This window comes from Neophocaena asiaeorientalis, unplaced genomic scaffold, assembly GCF_003031525.2.
Source record: "Neophocaena asiaeorientalis asiaeorientalis breed wild unplaced genomic scaffold, Neophocaena_asiaeorientalis_V1.1 scaffold7, whole genome shotgun sequence".
NCBI classification, from domain to species: Eukaryota; Metazoa; Chordata; class Mammalia; order Artiodactyla; family Phocoenidae; genus Neophocaena; species Neophocaena asiaeorientalis.
In genome coordinates, this window is record NW_020185337.1 from 8114364 (window position 1) to 8135120 (window position 20757).

At 40.4% G+C, this 20757-nt stretch overlaps 1 protein-coding gene across 14 annotated transcripts in view; it reads left to right on the forward strand.

The window, feature by feature from the left end:
• Positions 1-20757, forward strand: part of MANBA (mannosidase beta) — a 148767-nt gene that overhangs the window by 96676 nt on the left and 31334 nt on the right. For 12 of the 14 annotated variants that reach the window (XR_003001993.1, XR_003001991.1, XR_003001986.1 and 9 more), the window contains 3 exons: positions 6775-6917; positions 7767-8024; positions 10956-11505. Coding sequence is in view for 1 of the 14 variants with exons in the window: in XM_024736073.1 (XP_024591841.1) it covers positions 6775-6917; positions 7767-8024; positions 10956-11180 (626 nt within the window). In the remaining 13 variants the exon portion in view is untranslated. Of the gene's footprint in view, positions 1-6774; positions 6918-7766; positions 8025-10955; positions 12564-20757 lie in introns of those variants that run through there. The other 2 variants (XR_003001996.1, XM_024736073.1) reach the window with 2 other exon arrangements.

The window sequence follows — 20757 nt, forward strand, 5'->3', positions numbered from 1 at the left end:
AATTTCATTCTTTTACATGTAGCTGTCCAGTTTTCCCAGTACCATTCATTGAAGAGTGTGTCTTTTCTCCACTGTATATTCTTGCCTCCTTTGTTGTAGAGTAATTGACCATAAGTGTGTGGGTTTATTTCTGGGCTCACTATTCTGTTCTATTGATATATGTGTCTGTTTTTGTGCCAGTACCATACTGTTTTGATGGCTAGCTTTGTAGTACAGTCTGAAGTCTGGGCGCATGGTACCTATAGCACTATTCTTCTTTCTCAAGATTGTTTTCACTATTTGGGGTCTTTTGTGTTTCCATACAAATTTTTAGAATTATTTGTTCTAGTTCTGTGAAATATGCCATTAGTACTTTGATATGGATTGCACTGAATCTGTAGATTGCCTTGAGTAGTATGGTCATTCTAACAATGTTAGTCCTATCTATGAACACGGTATCTGTTTCCATTTGTTTGTGTTGTCTCCAGTTTCTTTCATCAGTGTCTTATAGTTTTCCATGTACAGGTATTTTCCCTCCTTAGATTTATTCCTAGGTATTTTATTCTTTTTGATGTGATGGTAAATGGGATTGTATACTTAATTCCTCTCTTATAGTTTGTTGTTAGTGTATAGAAATGCAACAAATTTCTGTATATTAATTCTGTACCCTTTGACTTTACCAAATTCATTGATGAGCTATAGTAATTTTGGTGCTGTCTTTAGGATTTTCTTTTTTTTTTTTCATGTAATGCCTGAAACATTTATATTAACATATTTCCATACAAATAACCCAAAGAAAGTTTAGTAGTAGTTGTTTTTTTGTTTGTTTGTTTTTTTATACTGCAGGAGGATTTTCTAAGTATAGCATCATGTCATCTGCCAACAGTGACAGTTTTCCTTCTTCCTTTCCAATTTGTATTCTTTTTATTTCGTTTTTTTTGTCTGATTGCTCTGGTTACGACTTCCAATACTATGTTGAATAAAACTGGGAGAGTGGACATCTTTGTCTTGTTCCTGATCTTAGAGGAAGTGCTTTCAGCTTTTCAGTGTTGAGTATGATGTGAGCTGTGGGCTTATCATATATGGCCTTTATTATGTTGAGGTATGTTCCCTCCATACCCATCCATTTATGGTAAAACATAAATGGATGTTGAATTTTGTCAAAAACTATTTCTGCATTCATTGAGATGATCATATGGTTTTTGCCTGGTTTTGGAATCAGGTTGATGCTGGCCACATGGAATGAGTTCAGAAGCTTCCTTACTCTTCCATTTTCTGGAAAAGTTTGAGGAGGACTGGTATTAATTTTTCTTTGAATGTTTGGTAGAATTTATCAGTGAAGCCATCTGGTCCTGGACTTTTGTTTTTCGGGAGGTTTTCTGGTTAATTTTTTTAAAAAAATTATTTATTTTTGGCTGTGCACGGGCTTTCTCTAGTTGCGGCGAGGGGGAGCTACTTTTTGTTGAGGTGTGTAGGGTTCTCATTGCAGTGGCTTCTCTTGTGGAGCATGGGCTCTAGGTGCACGGGCTTCAGTAGTTGTGGCATGCGGGTTCAGTAGTTGTGGCTCATGAGCTCTAGGGCGCAGGCTCAGTAGTTGTGGCCCATGGTCTTAGTTGCTTCACGGCATGTGGGTCTTCCTGGACCAGGGCTCGAACCTGTGTCCCCTGCTTTGGCAGGTGGATTCTTAACCACTGCACTACCAGGGAAACCCTTTTGGGAGGTATTTGATTACTGATTCAGTCTCCTTACTAGTAATTGGTCTGAAATAAAAAACAAGATTTTTTATTTCTTCATGATTCAGTCTTGGAAGGTTATATGTTTCTAGGAATTTATCCATTTCTTCTAGCTTGTCCAATTTGTTGGTGTGTAGTTGTTCATAGTAGTCTTTTATGATTCTTTGTACTTCTTTGGTATTAGTTGTATTGTCTCTTGTTTCATTTTTTATTTTATTGATTTGAGCCCTCTCTCTTTCTTTTGTGGTAAGTCTGGCTAAAGTTTTTTCAGTTTTGTTTATCTTTTCAAAGAACCAGCTCTTGTTTTCAGTGATCTTTTTCTATTTTTTCTATGTCTCTATTTTGTTTATTTCTGCTCTGATCTTTATTCTTTCTTTCCTTCTACGAACTTTGGGTTTTGTTTGCTGTTCTTTTTCTAAGTTCCTTTAGGCGTAGGGTTAGGTTGTTTATTTGCAATTTTTCTTGTGTTCTGAGGTAAGCATGTATCACTGTAACCTTCCCTCTTAGAACTGCTTTTGCTGCCTCCAGTAGATTTTTGGATCATTCTGTTTTTGTTTTCATTCGTTTCCAAGTATTTTTTGATTCTTCTTTGTCTTTGGTGACCAATTGGTTGTTTAGTAAAATATTATTTAGCCTCCACATCTTTGTGTTTTTTGCAGTTCTTTTCTTGTGGTTGATTTCTAGTCTCATAGGGCTGTGGTTGGAAAAGGTGCTTGATATGATTTCAATTTTCTTAAATTTATTGAATCTTGTTTTGTGGCATATCGTGTGATCTGTGCTAGAAAATGTTCCATTTACACTTGAATCAAATGTGTATTCTGCTGCTTTGGATGTAATGTTCTAAATATCTATTAAGTCCATTTGGTCTAATGTGTCACTAAAGGCCAGTGTTTCCTTATTGATTTTCTGTCTTGATAATCTGTCCATTGATATACGTGGGGTATTAAATTCCCCAACTCTTACTGTGTTACTGTCAGTTTCTCCCTTTGTGTCTGTTAATATTTGCTTTATGTATATAGCACTTCTATGTTGGGTGCATAGCTATTTACAATTGTTATATAGGATTGATCCCTTGGTCATTATGTAATGTCCTTCTTTGTCTCTTGTAGCAGTCGTTGTTTTAAAGTCTCTTTTGTCTGATATAAATAGTGCTATCCCAACTTCTTTTGATTTCCATTTGCATGGAATACCTTTTTTCATCCCCTCACTTTCAGTCTGTGTGTATCTTTAGATCCAAAATGAGTCTCTTATAGGTAGCGCATATGTATGGGTCTTGTTTTTATATCCATTCAGCCACTCTGTACCTTTTGATTGGAGCATTTAGTCTATTTACATTTAATTATTGATAGGTATATACTCCCATTTTGGTAATTGTTTGGGGGTTGTTTTTTGTAGTTCTTTTTTTTGTTCCTGTCTTCTTCTCTCCCCTTTTGATTTGATGACTATCTTTAGTTATGTTTGGATTCCCTTCTCTTTTTTGGTGTTTATCTATTGTAGATTTTTGGTTTGTGGTTACCATGAGGCTTATATATATCAATCTATATATAATGTAATGTAATGTAGTGTAATATAATATATATGATTATTTTAAGTCTCTGATCTCTTAATTTCAAACACATTTTAACAACTCTACATTTTTACTGCCCCACCCTCGCCATGATTATTTTTTTTTTTTTTTAAACTCTTTATTAAATTTGCCACAATATTGCTTTTGTTTTATGTTTCGGCTTTTTGGCTGCAAGTCATGTGGGATCTCAGCTCCCTGACCAGGGATCGAATCCACACCTCCCGCATTGGAAGGTGAAGTCCCAACTACTGGACCACCAGGGAAGTCCTGATTATTGTTTCTGATATATTTTACATCTTTTTGTTTTGTGTATCCCTTAACTAATTATTGTGGATATAGATGATTTTTGTCTTTTAACCTTCCTGCTAGCTTTGTACATGGTTGATTTACTACCTAATATTTGCCTTTACCAATGAGCTTTTTCCTTTCATAATTTTCATGTTTCTATTTGTAGCCTTTTCTTTTTCACTTAGAGAAATACCTTTACCATTTCTTGTAAAGCTGGTTTGGTGGTGCCCAACTCTTAGATTTTGCTTGTCTGTAAAACTTTTGATTTCTCCATCAAATCTGAATGGAAGTCTTGCTGAGTAGAGTATTCTTGTTTGTAGATTTTCCCTTCATCACTTTAAATTTATTCTGCCACTCCCATCTGGCCTGCAGAGCTGCTGAAAAGTCCACTGATGGCGTTATGGGAGTTCCTTTGTATGTAACTTGTTGCTTTTCCCTTTTCAATATTCTTTCTTTGACTTTTGCCATTTTAATTCAGTGTATCTTGGTGTGGACCTCTTTGGGTTGATCTTGTTTGTGTTCCAGGACCTGCTTGTCTGTTTCTTTTCCCAGGTTAGGGAAGTTTTCAGCCTATTGTGTCCTCAAATATGTTCTCTGCCCCTTTCTCTCTCTCTTCTCCTTCTGAGACCCTGTAATGTGAATATTAGTGCACTTGATTTTGTACCAGAGGTCTCTTAAACTGTTCTCTTTTCTGTTTATTCTTTTTTCTGTTCAGCTTCAGTGATTTCCACTACTCTGTCTTCCATCTCCCTGATCCATTGCTCTGTATCATTTCATCTACTGTTGATTTCTTTCAGTGTAGTTTTCATTTTAATTGCTGTGGTTTTCCTCTCTGTTTAGTTCTTTGTATCTTCGTTAAACTTCTCACTGTGTTCCTCCATCCTTCTCCTGCATTCTTTGATCATCTTTACGATCCTCACCCTGAACTCTTTCTTAGGTAGATTGCCTATCTCCACTTCCCTTAGTTCTTCATCTGGGGTTTTATCTTCTTCCTTTGTTTGGAACATGTTCCTCTGTTGCCTCATTTTGCCTAACTTGCTCTTTTTTTATTTCTATGTATCTGGTAGGTTGGTAATGTTTCCTGATCTTGGAGAAGTGGCCTTTTGTAAGAGGTACACTGTGCATCCCAGCAGCTCACTCCCCTCTGGTCATCAGAGCTATACGCTCTAGGGGTGCCCCCTATGTGGGGTGCGTGGGTCCTTCTGTGTGGTGGGCTTACTGATGTTGTTGGTCTAGTAGGCATGGCTGGCCTTTGGCCCAATTGGTTTCCAGGCCCTGCCTTGTGTGGACCCTGCCAGCCACTGGTTGGTGGGGCTGGGTCATGAGGCTGCTGGTTGCAGAACCCTGGAGGGTCCCAGGGCTACTGCTGGTTCACTTGTGGGCAGAGCCAGGTTCTGGGGTGGGTGGTTACAGGACTGGGGTTCCTGGATCTAGTGTTGGCCTGATGGTGGGTGGGGCCAGTTCCTGATATGGCTGGCTGCAGGTTCTGGGGTATTCCAAAGCTGGTGCTGGCCCATTGGTGAGTGGAGCTGGATCCCAGGGCAGCTGGCTGAGGCATCCAAGGTTTCTCAGAGCTGGTGTTGGTCTGCTGGTGGGTGGGGCCCAGGCCCGGGAGTCCTGGGGCTGGTGCCAATCTGCTGTGTTGGCTGTGTCCAACAAGGTAGGCTGTAGGGCTGCAGTGGTCCTGGGGCTGGTGTCTTCCCATTGGTGGGTGGAGTTGGTGTCCAGGGGATCCTGGAGCCAGTAGGTGAATCTGGGTCCTGGGGCTAGTGCTGGCCCACTGGTGGGCAGAGCTGACTCCTAGGGTCTCTGGCTGCAGGGCCCAGTGTCCCAGAGCTGATTTTGAATTGTTGTTGGGTGAAGCCAAGGCCCAGGATGTTCTGGGGCTAGTGCTGGCTGGCTGGTGGCTGGGGCTGGGTCCCAGGATTTCTAGCTGCCAGGCCCTGGGGGTCCTGAGGCTAATGCTTGCACACTGTTGTATGGCACTGGGTCCTGGGCCCTCTGGTGGACAGGACCATGTCCTGAGGTGCCTCGGGCTCAGGAGGTCTTAAGGCAGCCTGTCTGCTGGTGGTTGTCCAGCTAATTGCTTGGCCTGAGGCGTTCCAGTACTGGTGTGAACAGGCTGGTGGGTGAGGCTGGGTCCTGGTGCCAGTCAGCTGGAGGGAGAATTCCAAAATGGCGCTTGCCAGTGTCTGTGTCTCCAGGGTGAGCTCCAGTTGCTCGCTGCCTCTTTGGCAGGCTCTCCAAGATCAGCAAATGAGTCTGACAGGCTCCTTTCAAATGACTGCTTCTGCCCTGGTTCCTGGAGTGTGTGAGATTTCATGTGAGCCCTTTAAGAGGAGAGTCTCTATTTCCCCCAGCCCTCCGGGACTCCTGAATTTAATCCCTGCAGGCCTTCAAAGCCAAACATTCTTGTGGCTGGGGGCTTGTCTTCCTGGTGCAGGATCCCCGGGCTGGGGAGCCCAATATGGGGCTCAGACCCCTCGTTCCTTGAGGAGTACCTCTGCAGTTGTAATTATTCTTGCATTTGTGGGTCACCCACTCCTGGGGTGTGGGTCTTGACTATGTGCAACTCTGCCTCTCCTACCCATCTTGTTGTGGTTCCTTCTTTATACCTTTAGTGGTAGATGATCTTTTCTGCTAGATATTGGTCTTTCTCGTAAATAGTTGCTCTGTAAATAGTTGTGATTTTGGTGTGCTCACGAGAGGAGGTGAGCTCAGGGTCTTCCTACTCCAACATCTTGGCCAGCCTCTATAATAGTAGTTTTGCTAAGTAATACTAGCGAAATGAATATTTGTAACAGATGTTCACTGCCAATGCTACTGACTCCCTTTTTCATGTGTATGTAGGGAAAAGGAACATCGGTACACTGAGCTTCTGGAAGCAGAATTGCATATGAGAAAGTGCTAGCTAGGAATCAGGTCTGGGCTCAAAATACTGCCAGTGGCATGTTTGACTTAACTGCTTGAGCTCCATTTCCTCATTTGAAAAGTGTGATGTTAATGGCTGCCTCACTCAGATTTGAGGCTGACATGAGGTGATATTCAAAAATGCTACTTGCCCTCAACAAACATGGGTTCCCTCCACTGTCTGCTCTCCCTTCTACGCTCAGTGCCCTGAATTATGACAGGTTACACAGCTGGACCCTGTGGATGATGACTCCGACTACTTGATCCTTGTTTCCTAACCCAACTGATTACTTTTAGAGTATGGAGGAAAGTGGAAAATGCTTCATTATTTTGCTCGGCATTTCTTCGCTCCGCTGTTGCCGGTGGGTTTTGAGAATGAAGATGTGTTTTTCATCTACGGTGTGTCAGACCTTCACTCAGACCACAAGATGATGCTCACTGTAAGTTGCTTGGATTTTTTTTCTGTCTGTGGTAGAGGGCGAATTTCAGATTTCTTTAGTTATTTGGTTCTATTCTTTTTTGGAAAAAAGAAAACAAATTAATTTGTATCAAAATGTTTCTAGTGCTTGCAGCAGAAAATGAGCTGTTCTTGGAATTGGAAAACCTATATTCAGGGGAAAATTCTGCTATTTATTCTATGACCTTAATGTCTTGGTTCAGTTTCCTCATCTGTAAAATGACACCAGCCTGCCTTCTTAAAGGATTTCTATGGATAGTGAATACAGTCATCAGATGACTGTGCATTGTAAACTGTAGAATGCCAGTTAAATCTAAGGTCATTTATAATCATGAGAAGCTGGAAATAGGCTAGACTTCACCGAAAGAACTCATTTAAAACAGTATGTTAAAGTGGAAATCAGTAAAATTATTCAGAATATATATGTGGAAAAATGAACTTGTATTTAAAACAATTTTAGGTAAAAGAAAGGACAGAAACTCAAAGAAGTCTTGGGTGGCTGCAGTTAGGAGGACATTGAGAACAGGTCGAGTCTGTGAATTAACTATAATGCGCCAGGTCCTGTGCCTTCCCTAAACTGCTTAATTCTCACAACAGCCAGTGGAGTTAGTGCTGTTATTATTCTCATTTTACGTTTGAAGAAACGGATACTTTGAGAAGTTAACTTCTTGGTTACATGACAAATACTTGGTGGGGCTATGGTTAAACCCGAGTTTCACAGTCTCTTAACCAGTTCTGCTATTCTGACTTTCATCTATTATTACTCCTATTATTCTCTAAAAAAAATAGTAACTAAGAATGTTTGGTTTTTGTCTGTCTTGTTTCTCCCCAGGTGAGAGTCCACGCATGGAGTTCCCTGGAGCCCGTGTGCTCTGAGACGACGAAGCCTTTTGTGATGAAAGCAGGGGAGTCTGCTCTTCTCTATGATAAGCCAGTAGCTGAATTATTAAGAGGATGTACAAATTGTACACGACAAAGCTGTGTGGTTTCCTTTTACCTGTCAACTGACAGGGAGCTCTTGAGCCCAACCAACTATCACTTCCTGTCCTCACCAAAGGAGGCCAAGGGGCTCCACAAGGCAAATATCAGTGTAAGCACCAGTGGCCTGGGGTCACCGTGGCTTTGTGGAACTGTCCTGCTTTTTTGCAAAATTTCTCCTTGGTATTGAGCTTACCTGGGACCCGGGGAAGATTGGCCCCTTCCCACTGGAAGCAAAGAGCAAATAATTTTTATTATTTGTATTTGTCAAAGCTTAAGGTTCCTGCCACTCCTGCTGTCCCATCACATCTCCCTAGTCAGGCTGGTGCAGTGGAGGGCAAGGCAGCAGGAGTCATCACCACTGACTGCTCCTCCTCTAGGTTCCAGGCTCTGTCTGTCCTGGGGGCTTTACTGCATCAACCGTGAAGTATTATCATCTGCATATACAAGTGAGCAAACCTGTTTGATAAACCATAGCCAGGAAACAATGGAGCCGGTAGAGGCACTCTTAATTTTGCATTTTTAAGGAGAGTCTATTCATTTAAAAAATTTTCACTCTCCTCTCTGATTTATTGCTTCCATGTGGCTCAGTCACCAAATCTCTTTATCACTGCCAAGGGAAAAAAAGAGATGATCAGGATAGGATGTGTTGTTATAAAAATTGTGTAGCTAGGGCTTCCCTGGTGGCGCAGTGGTTGAGAGTCTGCCTGCCGATGCAGGGGACACGGGTTCGTGCCCCGGTCCGGGAAGATCCCACATGCCGCGGAGTGGCTGGGCCCGTGAGCCATGGCCACTGAGCCTGCGCGTCCGGAGCCTGTGCTCCGCAACGGGAGAGGCCACAACAGTGAGAGGCCTGCGTACCGCAAAAAAAAAAAAAAAAAAAAATCGTGTAGCTAGGAAATTTGGAATCTGTCTAGTTGATTGAAAACCTTTCTTTCCCTTTCCCCCCTCCATGTAGTGACTGAAACTTTCTAGAAAAATATTTTCATTCTCTATTTTTAATCAATTTTAAGTTTGTTTTAGATTTCATTGAAAAGACTTAAGTGAGAGGATTTTTTACATTTGCTTTGGAAATCATATCAAAACTCAGTCCTTGAAATGAAAGCATAGCTTCCTTCCCAATTAATAATGAAATATTCCCATAATGAAATCTGTAACAACTGATATAGGGCAAATATGAAGGAAATGACATACATTTACATAGCTTCTTTCCAGAAAAAAAGCACAAAACTATGTAGTAGACAAATCTGTGGTCTCTAGACAGGATTTCAACATCTTTCTTTCCTCATCTGGGCCTCCATTACTTTGAGATAACTGGGCTGGGGGAGAGGTAGGACTTCTTCCTTTGTCCTCCCTCAATTGGATTTCAGTGAGACTTTGCCTATCCTAAAGGGATATAATAACAGTAATAATAGTAATGATAGCTAACGTTATTGTAGGCTTAATGTAGGCCAGGCACTTGGATGTACTATCGTCAGGGGGATGCTGGGGACTGAGTTTTCCTCCCTGTGTCCCTGAAGCCAGAATACAAGCTTGAGCTCTGGGCTCTGCAGTCAGATATGCAGAGATGAGGTTTCCAGTCAGAAGAAGGCAACAACGAGAGTGAGCAGGTGCCAGTGTCCCTTCTGGCCTTGGCCTTGGGACAGAGTAGCTGAGGCTTCCCTGCAGGCTTGGTGGCAGCCAGGGCCAGCCACGTAAACTGTGTGCCTGCAACTGCTTTAGGGTCTTCATCAGAATAGGTGGGTGGCATGATTTGGGAATTTGACATCTAACTTCAAGCCTGCATCTCTGACCCTCTGAGAGCTACCGAATACATTTTGTTTCTTTTTTGCTTCTACCAAAGTAGGGTTTCTTGTTAATAACTCAGAACCCTGCATGCTGTCTCAGGCTAAGTTATATATAGTAAAAATTGCCCTTGGAAATTCTTTATGTCACACATAACCTATAATGTCAAACCTACGGCGTGGCATGTATGCATGTTGAAGAGTCATGTTTCATGACAGATGCACGGCTTGAATACCAGGTCCCACTCAACTGTGTACTCACAGTGAGAGAGGTTCACAAACCCCCAGCCTCCAGGAAGCAGCTCTGCCTCACTCTCTGCCTGCGCTAAGAGGCTAATGAATGACAAGACTTAAACTGTGCTCTCCTTTGCTGATATCGTGTGGGATTCACACGTTAAAAGTGCTAATGTAAAGCAACTATACTCCAATAAAAATGAATTTAAAAAAAGAAGGAAAAAAAAAGTAAGGAAGTTAAGGGTCAGATTACAAAGCTGAGAATTCACATTACGAAGACTTTTTCAAATATTTCAAAGTTGGATGGACTTATATCCAAATGAATAGGAAAATAAATAATTTCATTTAGATGGTTCAGATTAAATAAAACGAATACTTGAAAAATTCTAAATAAGTACAATGTGATAGCTACCTAAGAATGAACGTTAGTAAATCTGTCAAGAGTAATATGAAAAGCAAATTAATTTGAGCTGAATAAAAAAAAAAGTGATAATAATGTGACTTTACTGACGATGCAATAAAAGAGAGAGAGCTCTAGTGGTAGAGCTTTTGGAGATGCCCGGCCGGCTGCTGCCTAGATTGCAGGATCTCCTCAGAAGGTGAGCCCCATGGCTGTGCTCTGCAGCCAGCTCCACACAGATTCTGAGAAAGTCATTTAAAACACCCAGCCCTGGTGCAGAAATGTGCCTCTCTTGATGAGACACTGAGAAAAAGGTATAAAGCTGTAAAAGCTACAAAGCCTTGAGGTTCGTGTGAAATATTCTCCTTAATAATTGGAGACTACATATCCCCCCCTCCCCGCCTGGTTAGAGATTAAAATTTGGTAATTTTCCACAGCCTTCAAGACGTTTCCACGTATTTTTTAGCATCTGACCCAGTGCATGGAATGTACGACTTTAGCAGCTGCAGAACCAAAGCTGTAGGAAATGCACTCCTCGTTAGCCACATCGATGTTCTGATAGGCGCTGTATATAGAATAGAGAGCTCTGCCCTCGTCCTTCACTTCATTTATCTTTTTCTTTCAGGCCACCATCTCTCAGCAAGGGGACACATTTGTTTTTCATCTGAAAACTTCAGCTGTTGCTCCCTTTGTTTGGTTGGATGTAGGAAGCCTCCCAGGGAGATTCAGTGACAATGGTTTTCTCATGACTGAGGAGACACGGACTGTATTCTTCTACCCTTGGAAACCCACCAACGAGAGTGAATTGGAGCGATCTTTTCATGTGACTTCACTGGCGGATATTTACTGAGGGAATCCAGGCTGTATTGGCAGGAGCTGAAGGCAACCAGAAACAAGTTGAAGAAGCCAGGAAACGCGTCTGCTTGCTGTCAGGTGTCTGCATAACCACTTGGTGAAGAGCTTGTACTAGTGCATTCTCCCAGGGAAGGCTGTGTACTCAGGTGATGTCCTCCTCCAACAAAGCTGTGCCTAGGTGCCGTCCAGTCTGCACCAGGACTGTGGTTTTAGCCCATTCCCCCACAGCTTTTGCACCACATGAACCAGTTATAACCCAGCTGCCTCTCCAAGCCCCGAAAGGAGGTCTGTCCACGTGCAGCCCTTTAAGGGAATCACAGGTATGTGATTATTGCCGTATCTGTGGAATCAAATGTGGAAGGTCGTGAGGTCATGTAGGCTCTCGTGGTTAGCTTTGAGAAATACCAAATAATCGGAATGAAACTGCTTTGTTGTTATTTCCAGAGGAAATGGAGATTCAAATGTCACAACAGAAAGAGATTTCTGGGTGGTAGCCGTATTGGTTGCTATTGCTGGAAAGTTTGGGGGGTTGATTGTTGTCATTCAGTTACTTTTTGGGTAGGAGTCCTTTTTTCATTTGCAACGTTTTTTAAAAAATATTGTTTTAACAATAATAATTTATTTTTTCAAAGGCCATTAGAGTGATTCTTCTTTGGAGAAAAAGCTCATATTGAAATGGACATCACCATGGTCACTTCGGAAACTTTCGGGTGTCCTGACATAGGTCACCCATCGTTATGTATGGGCTTCATGTTTGGTTGAATCCAGTGAGCTTTCCAGTTCAAGGCTGTGGTTAGATTTGTACTTGGTGATCCTGGCAGCAAAGTGATGTTCCCTTTAACTTGAGTTTGAACCATCTTGAAAAACATTGATTAATTATAATTGCTATGAAATCATTTTATTCTGCGTTATCATGTTTATAAAATCGCACTGGTAATGAAGCTAAGAGGGCAAAGTGTTAATAAGTAGCCAATTTGGGTAAAGGTGTGTAGGAATTTTTTGTTCTGCTTTTGCGACTTTTCTGTAAGTTTGAAATTATGTTAAAATTTTAAAGTTGTATAAATTGCATTGACAACTTGGTGTTTCATTTGTGGCTTATTTCCTCATTCCGTGAACACTCAGTTTTGCCCAGTACCATGCTAAGCATTAATTTCCGTTTAGCTCTGGTCAAGTTTTTAGTCTATTTGATAAACTTGAAGAGTTTGAAGAATCTAATCCAGGATATTTGAGGGGTCTTCTCTAAGAAGAATCGGGTAATTGGTTATAGAGTGGACTGGCAGTGAGAGTTTGGCTTTAGAATCAAGACTAAATAGATAATAGTTTTGGTTTTAAAGCTGAGAAACTTTTGGCTATGGTTCAGAGACTAAAAAGAAAATAAATGCAGCCAACCCAGGCCTCTCCTTCAGTATCTATGAGTTCCCTCATTTTATGTGTTATTTCAAAATATATATAACAGCCTTATGAAAGGCTGTGACTTGGGGATGTAACCCAGAAGATTCTTACCTGATAAATATTATATCACTTTCTTGTCACTGTTGCTGGGGGACAGGGAGGACACACCTCTCCATTCAGTAGAGCATTTTTCTGTGCTAGGTATCCTGTGAGGTGGGGCTTTGAAGTTGATGGGCCAAATTTACTGGGTTGGCCAAACCCAAAAAGTTTGGGTTTTTCCCTAATTCTGTAACGACCCAATACATTGCAATTCTGCCCTTACTAGCTCTGTAACCTTAATCTAGTTATTTAACTTCTACGTTCAGTTTTCTTGTGGTACAGTGGGAATAATTACGCTCACCTTGTAAGTGTGGGTTTTTAAAAATAATTAATTAATTTATTTTTGGCTGCATTTGCTCTTCGTTGCTGCACGCGGGCTTTCTCTAGTTGTGGCGAGTGGGGACTACTCTTCATGTTGGTGCGCGAGCTTCTCGTTGTGGTGGCCTCTCTTGTTGCGGAGCACAGGTTCTAGGTGCGTGGGCTTCAGTAGTTGTGGCACGTGGGCTCAGTAGTTGTGGTTCGCGAGCTCTAGAGCACAGGCTCAGTAGTGCACAGGTTTTGTTGCTCCGTGGCATGTGGGATCTTCCCGGACCAGGGATTGAACCCGTGTCCCCTGCACTGGCAGGCGGATTCTTAACCACCGCACCACCAGGGAAGTCCCTGTAAGTGTGCTTTGAAGAATAAATTAAAAATGTGGTTCAAGGGCTCGGTCCAGTACTGACAGTGAAGGCTCTGTAAATGGAGACACCATTCTGGGGTGTGACCCTCTTGTCTAGAGAGGGCAGGGCTTCCACCCACACTGACCTGAGTCAGAATCCAAGTTCTGAGGCTTATTGGCTGTGTGACTTTGGGCAACCACTTGATCTTCTAGATTTTAGTTTTCTCATCTGTAAAATGGAGATAGTAATCTCTAACCTTCAACGGTAGTGGTAAAGATTAAACAAATAGGGTCTGGAACAAAATAAATGCTAGTCATACTTTTTTATTTTTTGTGGTATGCTGGCCTCTCACTGTTGTGGCCTCTCCCGTTGCAGAGCACAGGCTCCGGACACGCAGGCTCAGCAGCCATGGCTCATGGGCCCAGCCGCTCCGTGGCACGTGGGATCCTTCCTGGACCGGGGCACGAACCCATGTCCCCTGCATTGGCAGGCAGACTCTAAACCACTGCGCCACCAGGGAAGCCCTAGTCATACTTTTTTAACGTCATTATCACTCAGTACATGAAGCAAGGATAAAAATGAAGCAAATAAAGGCAGATGCCTTTTTTCTTTCTTTTTTTTAAATCAAAGTATAGCTAATACAATATTGCATTAGTTTCAGCTGTACCGCAAGGTGATTCACTTATATATATGTATTTTCAGATTATTTACCACTATAGGTTATTACAGTATATTGAGTATAATTCCTTGTGCTATACAGTAAATCCTTATTGTTTATCTGTTTTACATATAGTAGTGTGTATTTGTTAATCCCATACTCCTACTTTGCCCTCCTCTCTCCTCCTCTTTGGTAACCATAAGTTTTTTTTCTCTGTCTGTGAGTCTGTTCCTGTTCCTGTTTTTTTTTTTTTGGTTTTGTTTTTTTTAATATTTTTTGATGTGGACCATTTTTAAAGTCTTTATTGAATTTGTTACAATATTCTGTTTTTTTATGTTTTGGTTTTTTTTGGCCGCAAGGCATGTGGGATCTTAGCTCCCCAACCAAGGATCGAACCCGCACCCCCTGCATTGGAAGGCAAAGTCTTAAACACTGGACCACCAGGGAAGTCCTTCCTGTTTTGTATATAGATTCATTTGCATTATGTTTTTAGATTCCACATGTAGGTAATAGCATATAATATTTGTCTTTCTCTGACTTGCTTCACTAAGTGTGATATTCTCTAGGTTCATCCATGTCGCTGTAAATGGCAATATTTCATTTTTTAAAATATTTATGTTTTGGCTGCATCGGGTCTTAGTTGCAGCATGTGGGATCCTTTGTTGAGGCACGTGGGCTCTTCGTTGTGGTGTGCAGGCTTCTCTCTAGTTGTGGTGTGTGGACTCGAGTGCGTGGGCTCAGTAGTTGTGGCATGCGGGCTCTCTAGTTGTGGTGCATGGCCTCCAGAGCATGTGGGCTCTGTAGTTGCAGCACGTGGGTTTAGTTGCCCTGTGGCGTGTGGGATCTTAGTTTCCCGACCAGGGATTGAACCAGCGTCCCCTGCATTGCAAGACAGATTCTTAACCACTGGACCACCAGGGAAGTCCCAATATTTCATTTTTTAAGGCTGAGTAATATTCCATTGTATATATGTATATAGCACATCTTTTTTTTAGTACTGTAGACAAGAGATCCACTTCAATTTTTTTTTACTTTTTATTTTTTTAATTAAAAATTTTTTAATTGAATTATAGTTGATTTTTAATGTTGTATTAGTGTGTGGTATACAGCAATGTGACTCAGTATACCAGCTGGTATACAGTAGGACCTTGTTGTTTATCTATTTTATATATAGTAGTTTGTATCTGCTAGTCCCAAGCTCCTAATTTATCCCTCTCCCACCTTCTTTCCCCTTTGGTAACTATAAGTTTGTTTTCTACATCTGTGAGTGTGTTTCTGTTTTGTAGATAAGTTCATTTGTATCATACCTTGGATCCCACATATAAGTGATATCATAAGGCATTTGTCTTTCTCTGTCTGACTTGCTTGACTTAGTATGATAATCTCTAGGCCCATCCATGTTGCTGCAAATGGCATTATTTCATTCTTTTTTATGGTCGAGTGATATTCCACACACACACACACACACACACACATATACACATACACACATACACATATACATACCACATCTTCTTTATCCATTCATCTGTCAGTGAACATTTAGGTTGCTTCCATGTCTCGACTATTGTAAATAGTGCTGCTGTGAACATTGGGGTGCATGTATCTTTTCGAATTAGAGTTTTCTCCAGACATATGCCCAGGAGTCGAATTGTTGGATCATATGGTAACTCTATTTTTAGTTTTTTAAGGAACCTCCATAGTGGCTGCACCAACTTACATTCCCACCAACAGTGTAGGAGGGTTCCTTTTTCTCGACACCCTCTCCAGCATTTGTTATTTATAGACTTTTTAGTGATAGCCATTTTGACTGGTGTGAGGTGATACCTCACTGTAGTTTTGATTTGCATTTCTGTAATAATTAGTGGTGTGGAGCATCCTTTCATGTGACTTTGGCCATCTGTATGTCTTTTTTGGAAAAATGTCTGTTTAGGTCTTCTCCCTGTTTTTTGATTAGGTTGTTTGTTTTTTGGTATTAAGTTGCATGGACTGTTTATATACTTTGTATATTAACTTCTTATTGGTCATATTGTGTGTGAATATTTTCTCCCAGTATGTGGGTTGTTTTTTCATTTTGTTGATGGTTTCCTTTACTGTGCAAGAGCTTTTAAGTTTGACTAGGTTCAATTGGTTTATTTTTATTTCTTTTGCCTTGGGAGATTGAGCTAAGAAAAGATTACTATGATTTACGTCAGAGAATATTTTGTCTGTGTTCTCTTCTAGGAGTTTTATGGTGTCCTGTCTTATATTTAGGTCTTTAAACCACTGTGAGTGTATTTTTGTATATGGTGTGAGGGAGTGTTCTAGTTTAATGGATTTACATGTAGCTGTCCAGCTCTCCAATACCACTTTTTGAAGAGGTTGTCTTTTCTCCATTGACTATCATTGCTCCCTTTGACGTAGATTAGCTGGCCGTAGGTGCATGGGTTTATTCTGGGCTCTCTATTCTGTTCCATTGAGCTGTTTGTCTGTTTTTGTGCCAGATACATGCTGCTTTGATTACTGTGATTTCTGTAGCTTTGTGGTACAGTCTGAGGTCTGGAAGGGTTATGTCTCCAGCTTTATTTTTTTCTTCAGGATTGCTTTGGCAATTCAGGGTCTCTTGTGGTTCCATATAAATTTTAGGATTATTTGTTCTAGTTCTGTGAAAAATGTCATGGGTATTTTGATAGTGATTGCATTAAAGTATAGATTGCTTTGGTAGTATGATGCCATTTTAACAGTATTACATTCTTCCAACCCAAGAGCATGGGTTATCTTTCCATTTCTTTAAATCACCATCAGTTTTCTTTATCAGTGTTTTATAGTTTTCAGTGTATAGGTCTTTCACTTCCTTGATTAAGTTTATTCCTAGGTATTTTTTTGACACAATATTAAATGGGATTTCTTTTTACTTTCTGTTTCTAATATTACATTATTAGTGTAAAGACATGCAACAGATTTCTGTATATTAATCTTGTATCCTGCTACCTTGATGAATTCATTTATTAGTTCTAATAGTTTTTGTGTGGAGACTTTAAGGTTCCCTATATAGAGTATCATGTCATCTACAAATAGTGACAGTTTTATTACCTCTTCCCTTCCAATTTGGAAGCCTTTTATTTCTTGTCTGATTGCTGCGGCTAGGACTTCCGATATTTTTTTGAATAGTAATGGTGAGAATGGGCATCCTTGTCTTGTTCCTGAAATTAATGGGAAGGCTTTCAGCTTTTCACTGTTAAGTATTATGTTGGCTCTGGGGTTATTGTAAATGGCTTTTATTATGTTGAGATTTGTTCCCTCTATATCCACTTTGATGAGAGTTTTTATCATGAATGGATGTTGAATTTTGTCAAATGCTTTTTCTATGTCTATTGAGATGATCATATGATTTTTGTCTTTTCTTTTGTTAGTGTGGTATATCACATTGATTTGCATATGTTGAACCATCCTTGTGACCCTGGAATGAATCCAGCTTGATAGTGGTGTATGATCCTTTTTATGTATTGTTGGATTCAGTTTCCTAGTATTTTGTGGAGGATTTTTGCATCTATATTCATCAAAGATATTGGCTGTAATTTTCTTTTCTGTAATGTCTTTGGTTTTGGTATCATGGCAATGGTAGCTTCATAGAATGAATTTGGGAGTGTTCCCTCCTCTTCAAATCTTTGAAACAGTTTGAGCAGGATAGATATAAGTTTTTCTTTGTATGTTTGGTAGAATATCCCAGTGAAGCTGTCTGATCCTGGACTTTTGTTTGGAGGGAGTTTTTTTGTTTTTTGTTTTTTTAAATTACAGTCTGTTTCACTTCTAGTGATCAGTCTGTTCAAATTATCTGTTTCTTTTTGACTTGGTTTTGGCAGGCTGTATGTTTCTGGAACCTTGTCCATTTCTTCTAGGTTGTTCACTTTGTTGGCATATAACTGTTCATAATATTCTCTTATGGTTTTTTGTATTTCTGTGGTATCAGTTATTTCTCCTCTTTCATTTCTTATTTTATTTGGGTCCTCTCTCTTTTCTTCTTGGTGAGCCTAGATAGAGGTTTGTTGATTTAGTTTATCTTTTCAAAAAACCAGCTCTTGGTTTTATTGATCTTTCCTATTGTTTTTAATCTCTATTTTATTTATTTCCTCTCTGATCTTTATTATTTTCTTCCTTCTGACTTTGGGTTTTGTTTGTTCTTTTTCTAATTCTGTTAGCTGGTAGGTTAGGCTGCTTATTTGAGATTTTTCTTGTTTCTTGAAGAAGGCCTATATCACTATGAACTTCCCTCTTAGCATTGCTTTTGCTGCATCTCATAGATTTTATATGGTTGTGTTTTCATTTTTTTAATAAATTATTTTAATTTATTTTCATTTTTGGCTGTGTTGGGTCTTCGTTGCTGCATGCAGGATTTCTCTAGTTGCAGCGAGTGGGGGCTACTCTTCATTGCAGTGTGCGGGTTACTTATTGCAGTGGCTTCTCTTGTTGTGGGCTCTAGGTGCATGGGCTTCAGTAGTTGTGGCGTGTGGGCTCAGTAGTTGTGGCTTGCGGGCTCTAGAGCTCAGGCTCAGTAGTTGTGGTGCACGGGCTTAGTTGCTCTGTGGCATGTGGAATCTTCCTGGACCAGGGCTCGAACCTGTGTCCCCTGTCTTGGCAGGCGGATTCTTAATCACTGTGCCACCAGGGAAGCCCTGTGTTTTCATTTTTATTTGTCTTTAGGTGTTTCTGATTTCTTCTTTCAGTTCATCATTGACCCATTGGTTTTTAGTAGCATGTTGTTTAGTTTTTGTGTGTTCATTCTTTTCCCATTTTTCTTTCTGTGGTTGATTTCTAGTTTCATACTCTTGTGGGCAGAAAAGATGCTTGAAATAATTTCTGTCCTCTAAACTTGTTGTGGCTTGTTTTGTGACCTAGTATGTGGTCTATCCTAGAGACTGTTCCATATGGGCTTGAAAAGAATATGTGTTCTGGGTTTTTTTTTTTTTGGATGTAGTATCCTGTAGATATCAATTAAGCCCAACTGGTCTGTTGTGTCATTTAGGACCTCTGTTGCCTTATTGATTTTCTGTCTGGATGATCTGTCCATTGATGTCAGTGGGGTGTTAAAGTCTTCTAGTATTATTATATTACTGTCAATTTCTTCCTTTATGTCTGTTAGTATTTGCTTTCTGCATTTAGGTGCTTCTATATTGGGTGCATATATGTTAATGCGTGTACTATCCTCTTCTTGTATCGATCCCTATATCATTATATAATGCCCTTCTTTGTCTTTCTTTATGGCCATTGTTTTAAAGTCTATTGCGACCCTGCTTTCTTGTTGTTTCCATTTGCATGAAATATCTTTTTCCATCCCTTCACTTTCAATCCGTGTGTGTCTTTTACCCTGAAGTGAGTTTCTTGTAGGCAGTATATTGTAGGTTTTTGTTTTTTTAATCTAGTCTGCCACTGTGTGTCTTTTGATTGGAGCGTTTAATCTATTGACATTTGAAATAATTATTGATAAGTATGTGCTTATTGACATTTTAATCCTGTTTTCCAGTTGTTTTTGTAGTTCTTCTTTGTTTTTTTTTTAACGTCTTTATTGGAGTATAATTGCTTTACAGTGGTGTGTTAGTTTCTGCTTTATAACAAAGTGAGTCAGCTATATGTATAAATATATCCCCATATCCCCTCCCTCTTGCGTCTCCCTCCCATCCTCCCTATCGCACCCCTCTAGGTGGTCACAAAGCACCAAGCTGACCTCCCTGTGCTATGTGGCTGCTTCCCACTAGCTATCTATTTTACATTTGGTAGTATATATAAGTCCATGCCACTCTCTCACTTTGTACCAGCTTACCCTTCCCCCTCCCCATGTCCTCAAGTCCATTCTCTACACCTGTGTCTTTATTCCTGTCCTGACCCTATGTTCTTCAGAACCATTTTTTTTCTTCTTTTTCGTTTTTTCCTTTTGTAGTTGACGATTTTCTTTCAAAGTATGCTTGGGTAACTTTCTTTTTGGTTTTTGTGAATCTATTGTATGTTTTTGACTTGTGGTTACCATGTTCAAGTATGTTGACCCATAACTATATCTATTTGATTTATTTTTTTTAATTAATTTATTTTTTTAAAAAATTTATCTTTATTTTTGGCTGTGTTGGGTCTTAGTTGTGGCACACAGGATCTTCGTCGAGGCATGCAGGATCTTTCATTGCGGCGCGCGGTCTTCTGTCTAGTTGTAGTGTGTGGGTTTTCTCTTCTCTAGTTGTGGCGCACAGGCTCTAGGGCATGTGGGCTCTGTAGTTGTGTGTGGGTTCCAGAGCACATGGGCTCTGTAGTTTGTGGCACGCAGCCTCTGTCACTGAGGCGCGTGAGCTCAGTAGTTGTGGCGCGCAGGATTAGTTGCCCCATGACATGTGGGATCTTAGTTCCCTGACCAGGGATCGAACCCACATCGCCTGCTTTGTAAGGTGGATTCTTTACCATTGAACCACCAAGGAAGTCCCTATCTATTTGCTTTAAAATGATAGTCATACAAGTTCAAAGGCATTCTAAAAGATCTATATTTTTATCCACCCTTCCCTCACATTTTGTGATTTTGGTGTCCTATTTACATCTTCATTCTTATACTTTTACTGTTAATTGTAGTTATAATCACCTTTACAGTTCTTTGATTTTTTTAAATCCAAGTACAGGCTTATTTAAATGATCTTCAACCCTTTTATATATTTGCCTTTCCTATTGTGATTTTCCCTTTCCTATAGATTTTTGCTTCTTTTCTATTTAGGGAAGACCTTTCAATATTTCTTTCAGGGTTGGTTTAGTAT